General features: G+C 39.1%; 1 protein-coding gene across 4 annotated transcripts in view; it reads right to left on the reverse strand.

Moving 5' to 3' along the window:
- Sos1 (SOS Ras/Rac guanine nucleotide exchange factor 1) overlaps positions 1–17,366 on the reverse strand; it is a 169,332-nt gene extending 151,966 nt beyond the window's left edge. For 3 of the 4 annotated variants that reach the window (XM_071601516.1, XM_071601515.1, XM_071601514.1), the window contains exon 1: positions 17,099–17,364. In XM_071601516.1, the coding sequence (XP_071457617.1) occupies positions 17,099–17,185 (87 nt within the window). In that variant the 5' untranslated portion in view covers positions 17,186–17,364. Of the gene's footprint in view, positions 1–17,098 lie in introns of all 4 variants that reach the window. The other variant, XM_071601517.1, reaches the window with a different exon arrangement.
- Between the last annotated feature and the right edge of the window lie 4,274 nt (positions 17,367–21,640).

Here is a 21,640-nt window from a genome sequence, read left to right on the forward strand (position 1 = left end):
ACTAGATAACCTAGAATAAGTAGATAAATTCCTGGAAAAATACAAATTAGCTAAGTGGATTCAAGAAAAAACAAAAGTAGCCAGACACAGTGCCACATACCTGTAATCCCAGCAGCTGGGAGGTTGAAACAGGAAGATCACAGGTTCAAAGCCAGTCTCAGCAACTTAATGAAGTTGTAAGCAACCTACTGAGACCCTGTCTCAAAATAAAAGTATAGGTGGGGTGGGGAATGGGGATGGGGTTGTGGCTCAGTGGTAGAGTGCTCTCCTAGTATGCATGAGGCACTGGGTTCTATCCTCCGCACCACATAAATGTAAAATGATATTGTGTCAACCTAAAAATAAATATTTAAAAATAAAATAAAAGTATAAAAAAGGGCTGGGATGTCGCTCAGTAACTAAGTGCCCCTGGGTTCAATTCCTGGTACCAAAAAAAAAAAAAAAAAAAAAACCCTAGCATTTGCAAAGCCTTGGGTTCAATCCCCAGCATGGAAGAGGAAGAGGAAAAATAAATAACTGAATCAGTAATAATAAAAAAAAAAAACCTCCCAACAAACAAAACCTCAGAGCCAGATGGCTTCATTGGTGAATTCTACTAAATAATTAACAGGAATCCTCTCAAACTCTTCCAAAAGAAGAGGAAGAAATATTTCCCAAACTCTTTCTGTGAGGTCAGTATTACCCTAATACCAAAGCCAGATCAAGGCATCACAAGAAAATTACAGACTAATATCCTTTGTGAACATATTTGAAAAAATCCTCAACAAAAAAACTAGCAAATCAAATCCAAAACTCATCAAAAGGATTATACACTTTGACCAAGTGGGGTTTATTCTAGGAATGAAACAACAGTTCAACATTTTAAAAAGTGTAATATACTACATTAATGATTAATTTCTCACTTGACAAAGAAAAGACATTTGACAAAATCCAACACCTTTCATGAGAAAACATGCAGAAACAGAATAAAAGGGAATTCCCTCAACATGATAAAGGGCATATATAAAAATCCCATATCTCGAATCAAATTCAATGGTAAAAGATTGAAAACTTTCCCACTAAGATCAAGAATAAGATAAGGATACTTACTTTTACCATTTCTAGTCAACATTGCATTAACAGTTCTAGCCCAAAGAAGGAAAAGCACTCACACTGAAAAGTAAAACTATTTCTATTTGCCAATAATAAAATCCTATATATCTATGTAAAGCCTAAAGGACACACAAGAAAGTTACTACAGTTAAAAAATGAATTCAGCAAAGTTTCAGGGTACAAGATCAACACATAAAAAACTGCTGTATTTCTAAGCACCTGCAAAGAACAATCTGAAAAGGGAACTAGGAATCCAATTCTATTTATTTTCTAAAAGAATAAAATACCTAGTAATAGATTTAACCAAGGAGGTGAATTGTATCCTAATATTTCAAAATGTTGCTGAAAAAAATTAAACATGACCTGCACTCATGGGTAGGAGGACCTAATGTTGGTTAGATGTTACTATTACCCAAAACAATCTATGGGTTCAATACAATCCCTAACAAAATTCCCATAGCCTTTTTTTTTTTTTTTTTTTTTTGAGAAATGGCAATCCCAATCCTCAAATTCATATGAAATTGAAAGAGCCAAAAAAAATTAATTAATTAATTAAAATAAAATAAAATAATCAAGAAAAATAAACTTGGAAGATTCAAACTTTTTGATTTTAAAACTTACAATTTACAGTAATCAAAACAGTGTAGTATTATCCTAAGAGTAGACAGACCAATTAAAGAGAAGACAGAGTCCAGAAATAAACTCATACATCTATGATCAATTGATCTTTTATTTTTAACAAGGTTACTTTAAGAGCTCTTTATTTTTGAAATCTATTAAGCTTTATTAAGTTATGCCAATTGATCTTTGACAAGAGAACCAAGCCCATTTAGTGGGGAAAGAACAGACTCTTCAACAAATGGTGCTAGGATAACTGGATTTCCACCTTCAAAAGAATGGAGTGAGGCCAGGCACAGTGAGGCCTATTATCCCAGCTACTCAAGAGGTTGAAGAATAAGGATTGCAATTTTGAGGCCAGCCGGGGCAACATATTAAGACTTGGTCTCAAAATTTTAAAAGTGGTTAAGTACTGGGAATGTAGTTCAGTGGCACAGGCCCCTAACTCATACTAAACACAAAAATTAACTCAAAATGCATCAACAACCTAAATACAAAAACTAAAACCATAAACCACTTAGGAGAAAACACAGGGGTAGATCTTCATGGCCTCGAATTTGGCCATGGATTCCTAGCTCTGACACCAAGTCAAGCAATGAATGAAAAAACTGATAAAATGGATTTCATCAAAACTAAACTTTTGTTCACCAGAGGATATTATAAGAAACTAAAAGCCAATATTTTGGTGGCATTTAAGAGAAAATATTTGCAAATCATGTTTAATAAAAATCTATTATCAAGAATATATATATAAGGATTTCCTAAAAACTATAAATAACCAAACTAAAACATGGGCAGTGAACTTGAGTAGACATTTCTCTAAAGACATAAACAATGAAAACTATACATAATCAAATTTACAATGGAATATTACTCAGCCATAAGAAGAATGAAATTATGGCATCATGCTAAGTGAAATAAGCCAATCCCAAAAAACCAAAGGTCAAATGTTCTCTCTGATATTCTCTCAGATACACAGATGGCAACTCACAGTAAGCTGGGGGTGGGGAATAGAATTTCACTGGATTAGACAAAGGGGAATGAAGGGAAAGGAGGGAGATGGGAATAGGAAAGACAGCAGAATGAAGCAGATATAATCTTCCTGTGTTCATATATGAATACAAGACCAGGGTAACTCCACATCATGTAAAAAAAAAAAAAAATGACAAAAATGGGTAGTTATACTCCATGTATGTTTGGTATGTCAAACTACATTCTACTGTTATGTATATCTAAAAATAACAAATAAAAAAATTTTTAATGTAAAAAAAAAAAATGGGAGGCAATGAATCCAAACAGACATTTCTCTAAAGAAGACATATAAATGGCCCACAAGTACATGAAAAAACATCAAATATCATTTAGCTATTAGGAAAATACAAATCAGCACAATGAGATACCATTTCACACCAACCAGAATGGAACCAAAGGGGTGGGGGGGGGGGTGGGGAGTGTAGGCAAATATGTACAGAAACTGACCTTTGTGCATTGCTGATAGGAATATAAGAGTAAAGCCTCTGTGGAAAACAACATGCAGTTCCTCAAAAAGTTAACCAAAGTTACTAATGATCCAGAAATTCTAAAGTACATCCCCCAAAGAACTGAAAACAGGGATTCAAATCAATACTTATATGCCAATGTTCATTAAAGCATTAATCACATTAGCCAAAAGGTAGAAAGTACCCAAATGTCAATCAACAGATGAACTCATAAGCAAAATGTGGTCTATATATACACAACAGATTATTATTCAGCCTTAAAAAGGAATGAAATTCTAGCACATGCTACAACATAGATGGGTCTTGAAAACACTATGCTAATGAAAGAAGTCAGACACAAGTAGATAAATATTTTACTATCTAGAATAGTCAAATCAATAGAGACAGAAAGTACATTAGAGACTACCAGGGTCTGGGAGAGGGGGAAGTGAGAAGTTACTGCTAATGAATAGTTTCTATTTGGAGTGATTAAAATGTAGTAATGTTTATATAACATTATTTTTGGTCTTCTTTTCGTGTGTGTGTGGTGTGTGTGTGTGTACACCAGGGATTGAACCCAGAGGTGTTTTACCAATAAGCTACATTCCCAGCCCTTTTCTTTCTTTTTTTTTTCCTTTGAGACAGGGTCTTACTAAATTGACAGGGTCTTGCTAAATTGCTCAGGGCCTTACAAAGTTGCTGAGGCTGCCTTGAATCCTCTAGCCTCAATCTCTGGAGCCACTGGGATTACAGGTGTGCACCACTGAGCCCAGAACAACATTGTGAATGTAATTAATCATACCAAATTACATATTCAAAAATGGTTAAAATGGAAAATTTAGTGTCATACATATTTTACCATGACAAAAAAATTCAAAGAAATGCCAGGCACACCTGTAATCCCAGCGGCTAAGGAGACTGAGACAGGAGAATTTCGAGGTCAAAGCCATCTTCAGCCAAGAACGAGGCACTAAGCAACTCAGTGAGACCCTGTCTCTAAACAAAATATAAAATAGGGCTGAGGATGTGGCTCAGTGGTCCATTGCCCCTGAGTTCAATCCCCAGTACAAAAAAAAAAAAAAACATAGAAAAAGTTATTAAATCTATGTACAGAAATCAGAATTCCATCTCTGTGTTAAAACAAAATGTAATTATCAATAACTGCACTCCATTACAAATTATTAAGCACTACATAGAAAATAATTGTTTCAGGAATTATAAAAGAATAATTAAAATTTACATTAACTTATTACAAAACATCTATATTGATTAAAATCTCAACTTTTTTTTAATCTCAATACTTGTTTTATTCTTTGATTTTCTTTTAACCCTGAACCAAGCTACTTCTATATACTAGGATTGACCTAATTTGCAAAAGCTGCTTTAACACATTATGGGCAGATTATAGACCTTTTAAATCACAGATATAAGTTTCATCAAAGCGATAACATTTTATTTTTTAATTTTATATCCATAATGCTTGCCATACAATACGTATTCAACTAATTTGATGAATAAAACTAAACAGGTAAAAATCATCATGAAGATATCATTAAAGAAACTCTCAAAATCATCTTAGTACTACAGTTTGAAAGTATCTATTTAAAAAATAACATCTGAATAATTCAGGATCTAAAGCTTTCTTTTCTCCCATGTTTATTCATCCCCACCCCCAACTCTAATAGGGGGTCACCAAAATTTGACTTGAGAGGAATTTCATTGGTATGCTTCTGAAGCAGCCCAACCTGGAAAGGAAAGCCAACAGGAGTGATCTCTGTGGCTGTATGGTTGGACTACTCAGAGTACTTACTGCAGGGATGCTTGAAATATTGGCTCACTAGCTTATACACAATTATATGGATCTCACAGTGTTTCTTTCATCTTAGTGTTTTGTGTTTTTGTTCATTACAGATTTAATTACATAAACATTGAATTATGAAATGCACAATTTATTAGCTATTGAAGTAAATTATATACCATTAATTTTAATAAAAATTAAACTTTTAAGAATTCACCTTAAGACTTCTTTTTAAACTAATATGAAAAGTTGGGGGGAACAAATTACCCACTTTAGGCAGTAAGGTACGGGGGGGGGGGGGGGGGGGACTATAATTCAATTATCCCAAATCAGGCAATTCATAGCTACAGAGATGACCCTAGCTGGCCATGAGAATGAGCCTCTCAGATCTGACTACAGGAAGCATAATTGACTAAGGGCCCCAGCTGCTGCACTCTGAAATCCATCACTGTGTTTGTGCAGTGGCCACGCTTCTAACTGGCTCCTCCCAGCCAATGGATAGAGCATGGCAGGCATACTAAGGCAGACCTATTCCTGAGAGATGTGGAATTCCTGTGATAGGCAACTTTCACTCAAATACTTCCTGAGGCCTTGGCAAACTTTCCTTAGTGTTGCACTGCAATCTGACACTTTTACCTAAAGTTCCTTCTTTCCTTACCTCTCTCCTTCACATGGAGTCAGACTGGCATCACAGTCTGACAAATCCCCCTGACTCCTTCCCCTTTTCCCCTCACAAGCATTTCATTTAATCAATTTCTTACACATTTAATCTCATCTTAACACCTGCTTTTAAAAGGGCCTGGACTAATAATAAAGATAAAAGCTCCCTTTGAAGCATCACTTTATTTTTAATCTAGCCATTTTAAGTGAATTATTTCTAAAATACAGTTTATGCTTCCCTATTTGCTATCAGAATGCAATGAACTTGACAATTTCAATGCCTTTTGACTGACAGATTTCATCTAAGGCCTGTCTAACTCATTAAGTATATTTATGAGGGGACAGATTCAGAATGACATGCAATCAAAAAATATACATAAACACCTACTATATGTGAGAACTATGGTAAGCATTACAGGGAATACAAAGGTACTTCCAACCTACAAAAGGAAAGAAGCCACAGATTCAAACGATCCTTATAAGCCAGATTGTCATGATATGCTAAAACTGAGATATAAGGTACCAAGGATATGAAGAGATCCATACACTGAGAGAATGTGATTTTAGTAGAAAGGCTTTGTGGAGGTAGTATTTGAAATGTACTTTGAAAAACATCATTGGAGCCTTCAGGTTGTACCTGCATAAAATTAAAAGGACAGTTCAACAAAGAAGTCTTCCATGTTTGTCTTTGGTGATAAATCCCTACCACAGTTCTCTCACACACTTTCATTCTCAGATTGCTGATAGTTTTTTAATTTCCCTCCCAATGCACTCCTTTCCTATCTTTTCTCTTTCAAAACCAACATTACTTAGACTCCTAAGAAACCCAGGAACCCTCTTTTGACTTCTTCCTCAATGTCCTGCCCATCATTCACCAATTTACCTCCAAAATCTCCCTAAAATGTATCTACTTTTCTCTATCCCCAAGCTATTATCCTAGTTAAGACCACCATCATCCCTTCCACAAATTGCTGCAAAAATCTAACTGGCCTTCCTAGCTATAGTTCTGATCTCTTTTAATTTAATTCATGCCCCACAGAATAGTGATCCTTCAAAATTCATCTGTCAGAATCCTGCTTAAACCTTTCAGTGGCTCCCTGATGCTCATGAGATAAAATGCAATAATCTGATTTACAAGATCTGGCCCTGCACTCCAAACTCCAGGTACTCAGAACCCCTAAAAAGCTGAGTTTCTTTTGGCCTTCCAAGCTACTACAAATTCTTCAAACTCATTTCCTGCTAATCCTTAGCTAGTTAACTCCCACTTTCATTTAAAATATCACTTCCATCATGCCCAAACATAAGTGTATGGAAGTCTCCTAGCTTCCCATTGTCACCCCAAGACTATTTACTCCCCAGCCCATTCCTTTATGGTATATGCTATTTTCCCATTAAGTAATAACTTCAAAATTCTTACTTTGGGGGCTGGGGGTATAGTTCAGCAGTAAAGCATGTGTTTAGCATACATAAGCCCTAGGTTCAATCCCCAGCATCAAAGGGGTGGGGGAAAAAAAAGAAAAAAACACACAACCTTACTTTTTTAATTCATCAGAACCCCCCCACACAAACACACACACACACCTTCTTTCCAAATGAAATCCTATGCAGCACCTCAACTTATAGTGGGGAGTTTCAAAACCCTCTTCATTCATCTCCCTCTCTTATAAGGCATAAAGCACTTCCTTCTTTAATATCTAAGATTTAGAATTAGAAAACCATTGTGCTGTACAATACTGCCTATTCAAAGAAGGCAATATAGTACAGTGGATAGAGCTGTCTTAGAAACTTTAAACTTAGGTTCAAATTCTGATTCTACTCCTTATTGTTAGATCTTGAGCAACGTGCTTTTCAAGATCCATTTCCTCATCTATAAAACTAGGATATTACCATCTTGAAAAGTAAGTCAATGAATGGGTCAGTGAGAAGTATGCAAACATGGTACCTAGGCACATAAGCAAAAACTCAATAAAATACTATCTGCCATGTTTCATTATCAAGTAATATAAGGTAGTTTTAACATTAAATACAAATCTACAGTAATCAACAAAGAGATCAATGAAATGGGATGGAAATCCTGGAAATAAACTAAAAGATATGTAAACATAAATACAGATATGTTTATTCACATGCAAATGAAATAACTTAATTTTTATGAAAACACTAACAATTCAATTGGGGAAAGAAGATCTCTTCAACAAATAGTTTTGATAAATATCAGCATGAAATAAAAGTGAATCAATTCCTAACTTATATCATACACAATAATTAACTTGAAATAGACTACAAATTATGTAAATAAAGCTTTTAGAATACAACATTAGAATATCTTCATGATTTGGTAGCAGGCAAAAAAAAAATCCTAGAGGGCAATAAGCTTTAAAAACCTGATAAATTTGACTCCAACAATATTAACAGGCAAACCACAGGCTAGAAGAAAATATTCATAAAGCTTGTATCTGAAAAATTGGGACAGTTACCAGAATATATAAAGAACTCTTAAAATTCAATGCTAAATGGAAAATTCAATTTTTTTAATTGATGAAAGATCTGAGCAGACACTACTCAAAAGATGAGTGGTCAACAAGAACATGAAAAAATGCTCAGGATAAGTTATCAGGATAACACAAGCCATACTGAGACATCCACTACATACTCAGCAAAATTACAAAATTAAAGACTGGTAACACCACATATTACCAAAGATGTGAGGCAACTAGAACTCTCATATATTGATGATGGGAATATAAATGGTGCAACTTCTTTGGGAAAATGTCTAGCACTTTCTTATAAACTAGACATCTACCCTACAAGCCATTTCCCTTGGTATTTATACAAGAGAAATGAAAGTATAGGTTTACAAAAGGACTTGTATAAGAACATTATGGTAACTTTATTCATAGAAGCCCAAACTTAAAACATGTATTCCAAGTATCCACTGGATGGATAAAATACGATGTTCATATAATGGAAAAAATGACTGAATTCTTAAAAACACAATCTCAAAAGCCTCACCCAAAATACATACCATTATTCCATTTATATGATGTTCTAGAAGACAGAAAATTAATCTATATTGGAATGATAAAATATCAGAACAGTAGTTGCATCTGGGGGATGGGGCAGGGATTGACTGAGAAGGAGCATGAAGGAAATTTCAAGAATAATGGTAATATTCTGTATCTTAGTAGAGACTTAGATTGCATACATTTGTCAAAACTCATTAAATAGTACAATTCACATTTGTGTATTCCACTGCTCATATCTTTCCTAAAAAATAATTAATTGTCCACTAACAACTAAAAATATCTTATAAAAAATCTTACCCTTTATTTCATAATGAAAACAGAGACTACTAAGCATGAACTCTCTACTCCCCAACATACAAATCCATTTTTACCTCTTTTGCTACCATCTCAGAAGAAAGAAAATCACCACCCTGCCAGAGGTAGTATACCATAGTGTTTAAAATACAGTCTCTAAGGCATGGTAGTGCATGCCTGAAACCCCAGAGGCCCAGAAGGCTGAGGCAAGAGGATTATAAAATCAAGGCCAGCTTCAGCAACTTAGCAAAATCCTAAGACATGTAGCAAGACCCTGTCTTAAAAAACATATATACATATATGTATACATACATATTCCTATACATATATGTAAGTATATATGCATACATATATATACACATGTATATTATATGAATTTTTTTAAAGAGTTGAGGACGTATCCCAGTGGTAAACCACCCCTGGGTTCAATCTCTGGTACCAAACCAATAAAAGAAAAAATTAGAATGCAGGACTGGGGATATAGCTCAGTTGGTAGAGTGCTTGTCTCACATGCACAAGGCCCTGGGTTCAATCCTCAGCACAAACAAATAAACAAACAAATAAATAAATGCAAACCCTGAACACTGAAGAAATTAAAGAAGCCACTAAATGAAAGAGTTCCCATGTACATTGATCAGCAGAATTAATATTGTTAAAATGGCCATATTATAGAAAATGATCTAGAAATGCAGTGCATCAAAATACCTTTGACATTCTTCCAAGAACTAAAAAACCCTAAAATTCATTTAAAAAAAAAAAAAAGTACAAAAGAACACCTGTAATCCCAGAAGCTCAGGAGGCTAAGACAGGAGGATCACAAGTTTGAGGCCAGCTTCAGCAACTTGGCGAAGCCCTAAACAACTTAGTGAGATCCTGTGTCAAGATAAAAAAATAAAAAGGGCTGGGGATGTGATTCAATGTTCAGCATCCCTGGGTTTAATCCTTGGTACACAAGAAAAAAAAATGGGGCTAGGAAAATTGGATATCCATATGTAAAAGATTCATACTACATCACTCTCTCTCACCCTGTAGAAAAATAAATCCAAAATGGACCAAAGCTCTAAGTAAAAGACCTGAAACTTGGAAACTGCTAGAAGAAAATGGGAGAAACACTTGAGATAAGGGTACACATAACAACGGCCTGAATAGAACTCCAACAGCTCAGGAAGTAATAGTAAGAATTGACAAATGGGATAGCATCAAATTAAAAAGCTTCTGCACAGCAAAGGAAACAACTAACAATGAGAAGACAATCTGCAGAATGGGATAAAATCCTTGCCAGCAAATCTTCTGACAGAAGATTAATATCCAGAATATATAAAGAACTCAAAAACCTCAACCCCCAAAATAACCTGATCAATAAATGGGCAAATCAATAAATGAACCAAACAGACAACTTCTCAAAATAAGTTACAAATGGCCAATATTACACACAAAAAAAATATTCAACATCTTTGGCCATCTGACAAATGCAAATCAAAAGTACACTGAGGCTGGGGTTGGTGGCACATGCCTGTAATCAGCTGCTCAGAAGGCAGAGGCAAGAAGATGGTGAATTCAAAACCAGCCTTAGCATCTTAGCAAAGCCCTAAGCAACTCAGTAAGACTCTGTCTCTAAAATATAAAAAAGAGCTAAGGATGTGGCTCAGTGATTAAGTGCCCTTGGGTTCAATCCCTGGTACTAAAAAAACAACAGCAATAACAACAACACTGAGATTCCATCTGATTTCCAGTCAGAATGGGTATCATTAAGACAACAAAAATCAGGGGGCTGGTAGAGCACTTGCCTAGCACATGTGAGGCACTGGGTTTGATCCTCTACACCACATAAAAATAAATAAATAAAAGAAAGGTACTGTGTCCATCTACAACTAGAAAAAAATATTTTTAAAAATTCTGCAATAATGTGCAGACTGGAGACGGAGGTTCTGATTTTACAAAAAAAAAATACAAAAATCAATAAATGCTGGTGAGGATGGGATTTGGTGGAAATGTAATTAGTACAGTCATTAGAGAAGTCAGTATGGAAGTTCCTTAAAAAAGTAAAAATAACCATGTGATCCAATTATACCACACCTGAACATATACCTGAAGGAATTATAGTCAGCAAAAACCAGGCACAGTGGTGCATGCATATATCCCCAGTGACTGGGGAGGTTGAGATTATGGAATTTAGGGACCCATCAATGGATGAATAGATAAAGAACATGGGATATATATACACAATAGAGTATTATTCATCCAAAAAGAACAAAATTGTGTCATTTGCAGAAAAATGGAACTGGAGATCATCATGTTAAGCAAAATAAGCCAGACTCAGAAAAAGTATTGCATTTTTTTTTTCTCATACATAAAATCTAGGGGGTTAAAAAAAGAGTAGGGGAGCAACATGAAAGTAAATGAAGACTATTAGAGAGGAGAAAGGGCATCAGGGGGAGAATCAGGAGAGGAAAGGGGAAGAGTAGGGGGTGAAATGATCAAGGTATGCTAAATGCATATAGTAGTATGCTATAATGAAACCCATTATTCTGTATAATTAATATGCCCTAATAAAATAAAATTAAAAAGCATAAAATTCTTTTGAAAATGATTTTTATTATTGCATATTGCTTTTACTAATTCATTTTAGAAAAAAATTGTGAATTGTATAAAAAGCATAACAACCTTTTGGAGTTACATTATATTCCAGGATTTATTTGAATGAAAATTGGAAATTTATAATACACAATTTTTTTTGTCTTGAAATAAAAGGGTATTTCCATTAAAAGAAGAAGAAGAAGAAAAGAAAGCAGACTCTGTAACCAAATTACTTGGGCAAATCAGCTTTTCCAAATCTCACTTTTCTTCCCTGTGCAATGGAAGAATAACAGTATCTATGAGAATTAAATTGGAGCATATGTGAAGTGTTTAAAGATAGGACCTGACAAACAGTTCAGGGCAAATTCTATTGCTTGTGTTACTGTACTCTTTCCTTGTTCAGTTCCTTCCCCAAAGACTCTTTAACAATTTTGTCACCATCTAGTAAGAAGCAAAAATGTCTTTCCAACCTTGTATTTGAATTCCCTTCTTGCCTAAGCAGTATCTCACTTCTCCTTATTTAAAATTTGGAGGTGGGAGGGCTGGGGCTATTGCTCAGTGGCAGAGCACCTGCCTTGCACATGTGAGGCACTGGGTTCAATCCTCAGCATCACATAAAAATAAATAAACAAAATAAAGATATTGTGTTCATCTATAACTAAAAAATATTTTTTAAAAAATTGGAGGTGGGAGCAGGTCATCTGCATTCTTTTTTCATGCATTTGTTCATCTTCTACCCTTTAAATAAAACTGTTCTGATACAAATGATCGATGACCCCTTAGCTGTGAAGTCTAACACTTGTTAGGCACTGAGTTACAACTGACATACAATAAACTGTAAATATCTAAAACTGGTCAATATGAAAAATTTTAGCATAGCGGCTCAGGAGGTTGAGGCAGGAGGATAAGTTCAAGGCCAGCCTCAGCAACTTAGCAAGGCTCTAAAAAACTTAGTGAGATCTTGTCTCAAAATAAACAAATATTCCCTGAAACCATCAACACAATCAAGATAAGTGAACATATAATCCTCTTTAAAACAAACAATGATCTATATTATTTGCATTTTCTAGAATTTCATATAAATAGAATTTTACAGAATATATGCTTTTGGTTTGGCTTTTTCAGCTAAATTAAGACTCAGCCATGTTGTCAGGTGTATTGGTAGTTTTTTCTTTTATTTTCATTTACAATGTTGGGAAATGAACCCGGGACCTTGAATATGTTGGACAAGTGCTCTACCACCAGCCCTAGTTCATTCCTTCTTATTCTACTATATGGCTATATCATAATTTGTTTATTCATTCTTATAGATGGACATTTGAATTATTTCTAGTTTTTGGCTGAACACAGCTGCCATGAAACATTCATGTGTAAGTCTTTCTATAGATACAGATTTCATCTATAGCTTTATTCCTCCTCCCTCCCCAAGCCACCACCAATACTGAGAAATGAACCCAGGAGTCCTCTTCACTGAGTTATACCCTCAGCCCTACATATTTTCAGACAGGGTCTTATTAAGTTGCCCAAAATGACCTTCATCTTGGGTAACTTAATAATGCCATTCTCTTACCTTGGCTTCTGAGTCACTGGGGTTACAGGTGTGCACCACTATACCTGACTATACTTATAGCTTTACTTACATACCTAGAAGTTTCAACGCTGCTTCATTAGATATCAACAGCCAATTACCAGTTAGAAAAGTACAGCTGGATAACCCAAAGGGACTTTTAAATCAACAAGTTCAAAAATCATTTTATGCCACTCTTCTCTCCAAAGTCCTCTACAATTCTCTATCCAGATCAAAGGCACTCAATTCAGAAACAACTCTTCCTGTTTCCTTAATTTCCCCCATCAGATACTAGACCCCATCAATACTGCCTTTTAAACATCTCTCAACAAAACAGAATCTATCACATTTCCATTCTAGTTCAAATGTAGCCTTAATTCAAATGTATATCATCTCTTATTTGGACTAACAAACTAGCTTTCTAACTTTTCTCCTTGATTCAAGTCTCATTCTTTTCCAACCCATTTTCTTTTCTTTTTTTTTTTTATTTTTTAAATGTTAATGAACTTTTATTTTATTCATTTATTTATATGTGGAGCTGAATTGAACCCAGTGCCTCACACATGCTAGGCAAGCACTCTACCACTGAGCCACAACCGCAGCCCTCCAGCCCATTGTCTATTATGTGTGAAAGGGAATTTTCTAAAATTCAAATTTGGTATTACTTTTCTATTTAAAACTTCTCAGTAGCCAAGTGTGCCACCAGTTCTGTTGTAATGCTAGCAACTTCTGGAGGCAGAGGCAGGAGGATCACAAGTTTGAGGCTAGCCTGGGTAATTTAGAAAGGACCGATTAAAAGTGCTGGGGATTAGCTCATGGAATTCACCTAAGGATTCAATTCCCAGTACAAAAAAGAAATAAGTCCTACCACTAAACAAACAAATGACAATAATCCTCCTATGGCTTCTATCTCTTCAAACTCCAACTTAACAAAAAAGTGTATAACCAATTCTCTCTCCAGACTCACCTCATCATGTTCTAACTTAGTCTTTCTGATTATGTTGTTTACCTCAATATCCTTAGTGCCAAAGGAAATAGTCTGAGGTAGGCATGATATATCTGTGGGATAAGACAGGACTTAAGCTGATAGATGGAAAGAGATACAGTGGGACATTCTGAACATTTCAGGAAAAGTGGCAGTACTATCTGGCTAAATCATAAAGAACAGGAAAGATTATGGGAGGGAATCCAGTCAGAAGATCAGAATGAAGCCAGATCATAAATCACCAACAATTCCATGCTAAAAAACTGCACTTTATCCTACATTAAGCTCAAAAGACATCAAAGGTTCTGAACAAGAGTGTGACATGTTCAGAACTATCCTATAATTTCTGAATTTTGGAAAATAGATAAAGGGCAAGTGAGGAGGCAGTGAACTAAGAGGCTATCACATTAATCTAGGAAAGGAGGTTCAATTAGAGCAGTTAGAGGAAGGAATAGAACAATATCAAAGGGGAAAAAACATACAACCTTAGTCCGAATGTGGTCAGTAATGCACAGAGAAAAGTCAGAGATTACTTCAAAGTCTTGAACCAGTCAAATAAAACACTAAAGCTATTAATCAAAAAAGAAATTTAAAAACTGGCAGATGGAGGAGAAGGTGATAGTTTCAGTTTGGGTATTCCCTGACTCGGTTTATTAAAATTGAATGCCTAACAGATGTCAGGCAGTGTATGTAAGGGGAATAAAATGAGGATACGATATCATCCCTGTTCTCTGAAAGCATTCAATACAGTTGGGGCAAGGGGGACACATAGTAAATTGGAACCAAAATTCACTGCTAAGAGTTAGGATGGGGGCTAAAACAAAACAAAGGAGTAACATCCAATTCAGCCCTGGGGATTTAAGAAAGCTATAGGGTTGAGTCCCAGAGGATGAGAAATGTCAAGTCCAGCATATCAGGACATCCCAGGTGAAGGAAACAGCCTATCCAGAGACCTCAGGTGAGAGAACACAAATGGGGCACAGTAGTCTAATAGTCTGAAGGAAGAGTTCAAGATATGGACATATCCACATGAAATGTCCAGCAGGTATGTGAAAAAATGCAGCTTTTGAGCTACATATTTGACCAAGAAATATATTTTTAACTTTGTCTTTGATATCTCAGAACTGTTGCCAGTGGACATTTAAATTACTGGAAGAATCTTACATATCAAGTAGATGGTGTACATTTCCTCTCCTCCCATTAATTCTTCAATGGAACTCTGCTTAAAGTAAAAACTTGGGTTATGTAAATAAGCAAACATCAAACACCACAAGTAGGAATGTGGAAAACTGGAATACATGTCCTGTCTAAACAGGGAAAACATACTCAACTCCAGCAGTTTATACTGCCTTGCTAGACTGGGGACTCTAAGTGGAGAGATATTCCTATTCAAAAAAACTGAAAATTGAGATTTTGTGTAGTATTCCCATTTTTAAATATTGGCAAATAATTACATTTAAAAATAAAACAACATTGTGCCAGTAAAATAAAATGTATCTATGGACAGATTTAACAAGGGCCACCTATGTGGCAATTAGACCAGGTCTGCTTAGCCCCTACAGTGCTCTTTCCATTCCTACAAAGATCCTCATCTTGTATCTTGGTGATTCCCTCAAGATAGGAGCTGCTTGCTTCCAACAAAATGGCCCCAAACTGGTAATGCTTTAGAGGTTTTGTTTTAAACACATCTTGAAACAAATTTTCATTGTCCCCTTACCCTGTCAGGATACCAGCTTCTAGAGTCACTGACACATGTCTCCCCTTCTATTACAAGCTAATAAGTTTTCAGGTAAAGCAAAAGTAAATAGAATAAAACCTGATGGAATGCTTAATGAATCAAATATAAGATATATAACATCTCTTTGATTTTCTTAGAAATTATCACAGAGATGTTTGCAACTAGTGAAACACTTGAGAGGGAAAGTCATAACATAAATTTGAAAGAGCAAATTCTACTAACAAACCAAATAGTTTCCATTGTCATACATCAAGAGGGAGAGGGGGACAACAGGTCAAAAGGAAAGTAAAAGTTGCTAGCCTTGGAAAAATATCATACCTTTTAAGATATTTATGGTAAAGTATAAATGTTCTGCATCAAAGGTACACCATTATCTCAATTCTCAGGAGGAGCAAAATGATATTTTAACTAGAGAGCCTGACCATTCTTTGAGCAAAAAGAAGAAACAATATAAAAACAATGTCTATTGAAAAGGTAAATGAAGAAAAGGAAACAAAAATAATAATCTGTTTTTAAATTCATTCAAACACACCGATTTCAGATGTTTTAATACTGTATTTACTGTCACAATACTGCTTTAGAAGTTTTTACACTTGCAACGTAACTTTACTTAACAAAGAGGCAAGCTGAAAGTAACATACATAGGTTAAAAATTCTTAATAAACCAAATGACCATACTAAGATTCTCAAACCACCCAAACCCCCGCAAAATCTGAAAATAGTGGCAAGGGCAACAGCCCCTGTAATGGGGGAGCGGGGGTGTCAGCAGACTGTAGAGTTATTACTGAGGACGAGCAGAGCAAAGCAAAGCAGGCCTCGTTCTCGTTGGCAGGCAAGCTCGCAATTACTTAGAGCAAGCATTATGACCAGAGCATTCTTGAGCCAGTAAAAAGAGAGTACTGGACACCTAAAACCGGAGGCTGACAGCAGCTCTGCCATAAGACCCAGAAGGCGGAAAAGTGTCCTGCTTTGACCTCCAATGAAAACTGAAGCTCCTCCAATTGTTGTCTGAATTAAGGGGCAAGGCAACGGAGATTGGATTATTCGGACAAACTGGCTTCCTGCGGCCTTCCCACTCATCGGGTGAATGTCAACACCGAGAGCCAGCCTAGAGTAGGGAAACCTAGTGTGCGCGGTCCTTCCAGGAGAGATGATGAGACAGGGAAGAAAGACTGCCCTGTGCGCCCCGCCTCCCTAGCCCTCGCCCAGCCTGGCGCCCGCGCTGGGGGCTGCAGCCGGGAAGCGGGGTTCCGCGCGCTCCTCACCTTTTTCAGCGCAGGCACCAGCAGCCCCCGCCACTTGGGCGCGTTCTCCTCGCTGAAAAACTCGTAGGGCAGCTGCTGCGCCTGCATGGTGCCCCCAGGGCGCCTCTGGGCGGGGAGAGGGGCGGCTGCGGCGGCGGCCGGGCCGGGGAGCCGCGAGAGGGCGAGCTCGCAGCGCGGAATAGGGCCGGGGCTCCTCCGGACGGCCCGGCCCCCTCCCGGCGCCGCGCGGCCGGGCTAGCCCTGGCGAGGCGGCTGGGGGGCGAGGCCCGCACCCGGCCACCCACCCGACACCAGCACCAGCCGCGGAGAGCGAAAGCAGCCCGCCGGCGGCGGCGGCATCCCGCACCACCGCCCCGGGGCCAGGCCCCCCGCCCCTCCCCGGCCCGCCGGCGCCGCCCCGGGCTGCCCTCCGCCGCGGACGCCGCCCGCCTGCCGGGGCCGCGCTCCCGGGCCCGGCCTGGCCCGCCGAGGAGCGGGCGGCTGGGGGAGGGCGTGTGGAGGGACGCTCCGACCGGGGCGCCCGCTCTGCCCAGCAGACTCCCGAACGCCAGACCCTCCCGGCGCGGCGGGGCTGCGGCTGGGGTCTAGCGGGGGAGGGGACGAGCCCGAGGTCGTTGTTGGGGAATCTGGCTGCCCCGAGCGGCCGCCGCCGACGCCGGTGTAGCGCTGGAGCTTCCTACTAGAACACTGAACCTGCTCACTACTGAGCATGCGCCGCCGGGCTGGGCCGGTTCGCTCCGGGTTTTCCGGCTCCCGGTGGAGGAGGAGGGACGCGCGAGAAAGGGAGGGCGCCCAGCCGGGCAGTGGCTGCGCTCCCCGGGCTGCAGGGGAGGGGCGAAAGGATCCTTGAAGGCGAAGCCGGGCCGAGGGCGGCCCGCGGGGGATGGGGATGTGAGAGCTAAGGCAAAACGTCCCCCATTGTATGGTCCGGCCTCGTCGAATCCCATCCCACTCCTGAAGGCGCGGGGCCTTTCGTTTCGGAGAAGGCCATGTGTGTGTGTACTTTGTTCCCGAGCATGAAGATAAGGACTGCCCAGAACAAGCAATGTATAGTAAACAGACTGCACAAAAGATAGGTTCCCTCTCACGAAAGCTACTGCTCAATATTTACCGGGTAGTGTAAGTGATTGCAGTGTTTTCAATTGGTCTTACCATATCATCGAGAATAAATGTACGTGTAGTATTGATTTTGTGATTAGACTCGATCTGTTCAAACCCACTTCAAATGTGAACTCCAATAAGCACTTACTTCCAATGGAGGTTGAGACCTCTTTTACAGTTCCAGATCCCAGAGCATTTTACTTATGCCCCCCTCAGGATACACACATGCACACCTCCCGCCCGCCCCCCTCCTCCTCTTGGAACTAGATGATAAGCTTCTGGGAGGCATATTTTTCCATCAACGGCTCTACCCAGGATAGGCACTTAGTGCTTATGAAATGCTAAAGAAAGAGCATCTATACATTGTCCTTCCATCCCAGAGATGCAGATGTTTGTTAATAATAGTGGTACTGTGTGGCACAGTGCGGCAACCTTAACACCTCACAGTTTATCATTAAACACTTTCTGAAAATCATCTCATTTAATCATAATTACCTATTGTTTTCACTTCACAGGTGAGAACTAGTCTAGGTTAAAGTTGACACTGTGTTCTGCTGGAGAACAGTAACAAGGATAACATAGATGAGAAATGTTTAAGCCATAGTTATTACTCTTTACTCTGAGAATCTGTATAAAGTCTTAGATTCTTTCATTTTAAAATGTGCACACAATTTACATTTTTAAATTCCCCACACTTTTAAAGTGTTCACAAATCCTCTGGTTAAGACAGTAGAGGAACCATAGCTTGGAGGGGTGTTGGCAAATGAAAGGGGGGTTCAAAGAACATGTCAGTCATATTCAAATGTTTAAAGAGCTGTGATATGGTTTGTGTGGTGCTACATGACTGACCCAAGATCAGTTCTCTGTGGGAAACTATTCCTTGGCTTCACATTTCTCTTTAAACACATTTCAAACTTCTTACCATAGCATCTGGCTCCTATTTACATTCTCAACGTTTTCTCACCATTCTAAACCTTGGCTCTCCACTCTCCAGTTACCCTGGCCTGGTATTCCTAGAAAACACTAATCTCTTTCCTGTTTCAAAGGACTGGAGTTTCTCTCTGGAATTCCTAGTTATTCACTTTGCTGGTTATAAACATCACGCCCTCCCTCTGATCGGTCCAAGTAGTTCCCATCTATATGTTTCTACCATAAGCCTTGCATATTTCCCTGCTAGCACAGGCCTCTCTATTTTTGTCTTTGGCCCCCCCTCGCACTAAAACGTAAACTCCTAGAGAACAGTGTCTTGTTCATCATGGTATCCCCAAGACCTACGGTGCCTGCACAATCGATGGTAACATATATTTCCGAAAGAATGAAAGTTGCATGGACGAAACTTTCAGAGACTCTATCATCAAACTTATCCCCCCCAAAATCACGCAATCTTCGAGGGTGTGCAAGTAAAAACTACTTTCACTCACTCCGGGACGTTAGGAGCGTTCAGTGGTTGGAATTGTTAATCTACAATCTCCCCTTCAATTAGGAAACCTGTATTAATTGCCGAGGGAATCAAGTCCTAGAAACATGAAGTACAGAACGGGCTGGTCACACTTAACGGCCGAAGCAAGTTTTCACTACTAGGGAACTCCGGGAAGCAAAGAGAGCAAGCGCTGGAGGAAAGTTACAGCGAAGACTCCAAGCTTCTCAGCCCAGTAATCTAGGGGGAGTGTCGGGGCTGGCACAGCTAAGGTCAAGGAGCACTCAAGCCCCTCTCAACTGCTTGCCTATATCTCTTGGGACAAAACAGTACTCCTATCGGCACGCAACAAGAGAAGACTGCCACGCCAGACTCAGAAGCTTGTGAGTTTAGATGCAAAACTCCCCGGGTCCGTTCAACTTGAACCGCGGATTGAGGTCCCGTCGCGCATGCGCAGATACTTCAATTTTGACGCCCCTCCTCAGATCTAACGAGCCTCGCGCCCTAGCGGACGTGACGCACGGGGGCGCGTCCAGACGCTGTAGCCGAAGCCCGAGGCGGGGCGCGTCCAGGCTGGGTAGCCGAGTTCCGAGTGCGTCGGAACTGGGGCGGCGAGGGAGGGGGCAGGGAGGACGTTCAGCCCTTAGGTGGGCCCTCTGCAGGTGGAAGTGAAGCGCTCGTGCTTTTCTTGGTGTCGCTGGCCAGGACTGTGACGCCTGATTCCGCTGCCTCCCCGCTGTCAGAATTATCTACCTGAAGCAAACTTTTGTTCAAAAGCTTCCACTGGAGCCCCAGGATAAAGTCCAGAGTCCTTAACCTGATACTCATGGCCTTGCACAATCAAGCCACTGCTCTTTCCTGCGAACTCTCCCACTCAAAATGAACTTACCGTGCCTCCTACAAACCCATCACTTGAATGTTTCCCGTATGTGCTGTTCTGTGTGCCTGGAAGGCCCATAACCTTTTTCTCCAATTCCAGCAACACAGCCCCAACCCAGAACCCAGGTTCTTGCTCTTGGTGGAACTGGCACCCATGCTGCGGGCTCTCAGCTCCAGTGCCACCTTCTCTTTGAACTCCTTCCAAGCTTTCATGCAGGATTCCTTCCTTAGGATTTTAGGGCCTGACAGGCATCACCAACAACTTTCAACCATTAGCCAAGTTAATGTATTCCCTCCTCTACGGCAATATCCACCCTTCATTCTTTTCCTTCATTTAGATCTCTACCTTCAATTCCAGTTGTCCAAATACAATAGCATGTCCCCAGAATATTCATGAGATAAAATAGTGGCTGAGAAAAACGGCTGAATGCCAACCTTTTATTTACCTTTAGCTGATACTTGAGTCTCTTACCCTCGTGCCTCCTTTACTCCCCTGTCCCTCACGAAGATAGTACGAAGCAGGGTAGGTACAATTGGGAGAGATGATCAAGGGATCTTTAAGATACATGGAACTATTCTGTGCACATCTTCTTCAGGATCCCTACAGAGTCCAGCTTTTTGCAAAAGCCTCTCCAACTGATTGAAAGTGTAATAAATTCTCAAAAGGCAACTTTTATTCCCTAGATGTTTCTTCATTAAATGTGATAAACTAAATCTAAAAAGTACATGGAAGAGCATGAAGCTAATTTGCTAATTGCCATTTAAAACGACATGGTAGGAGAATTTGACATAACAGATATGAATATTGATTGCATAGCTAGAGAAATTAAAACAATATGGTGGGCTGGGGATGTAACTCAGTGCTAGAGTGCTTACCTAGTATGCACAAGGTCCTGAATTCAATCCCCAGCATTACAAAACGATGTGGCATCAACACAGGAACTGATAAATAAACCAGTGGATCACTAGTGAGCCAAATATACAGAAACCTCTGATTCATTTATTTTTTTTTTGGGGGGGGGGCTTTCTTCTTTTTTATTTTTTTCAGTACTGGGGATTGAAACCAAGGATATGTTACCAATGACCTACATCCCCTACACCCCCCTTTTCTTTTTGAAACAGGGTCTTACTAAGTTACTGAGGAT

This window comes from Marmota flaviventris, chromosome 14 (genome assembly GCF_047511675.1).
Source record: "Marmota flaviventris isolate mMarFla1 chromosome 14, mMarFla1.hap1, whole genome shotgun sequence".
Lineage (NCBI taxonomy): Eukaryota > Metazoa > Chordata > Mammalia > Rodentia > Sciuridae > Marmota > Marmota flaviventris.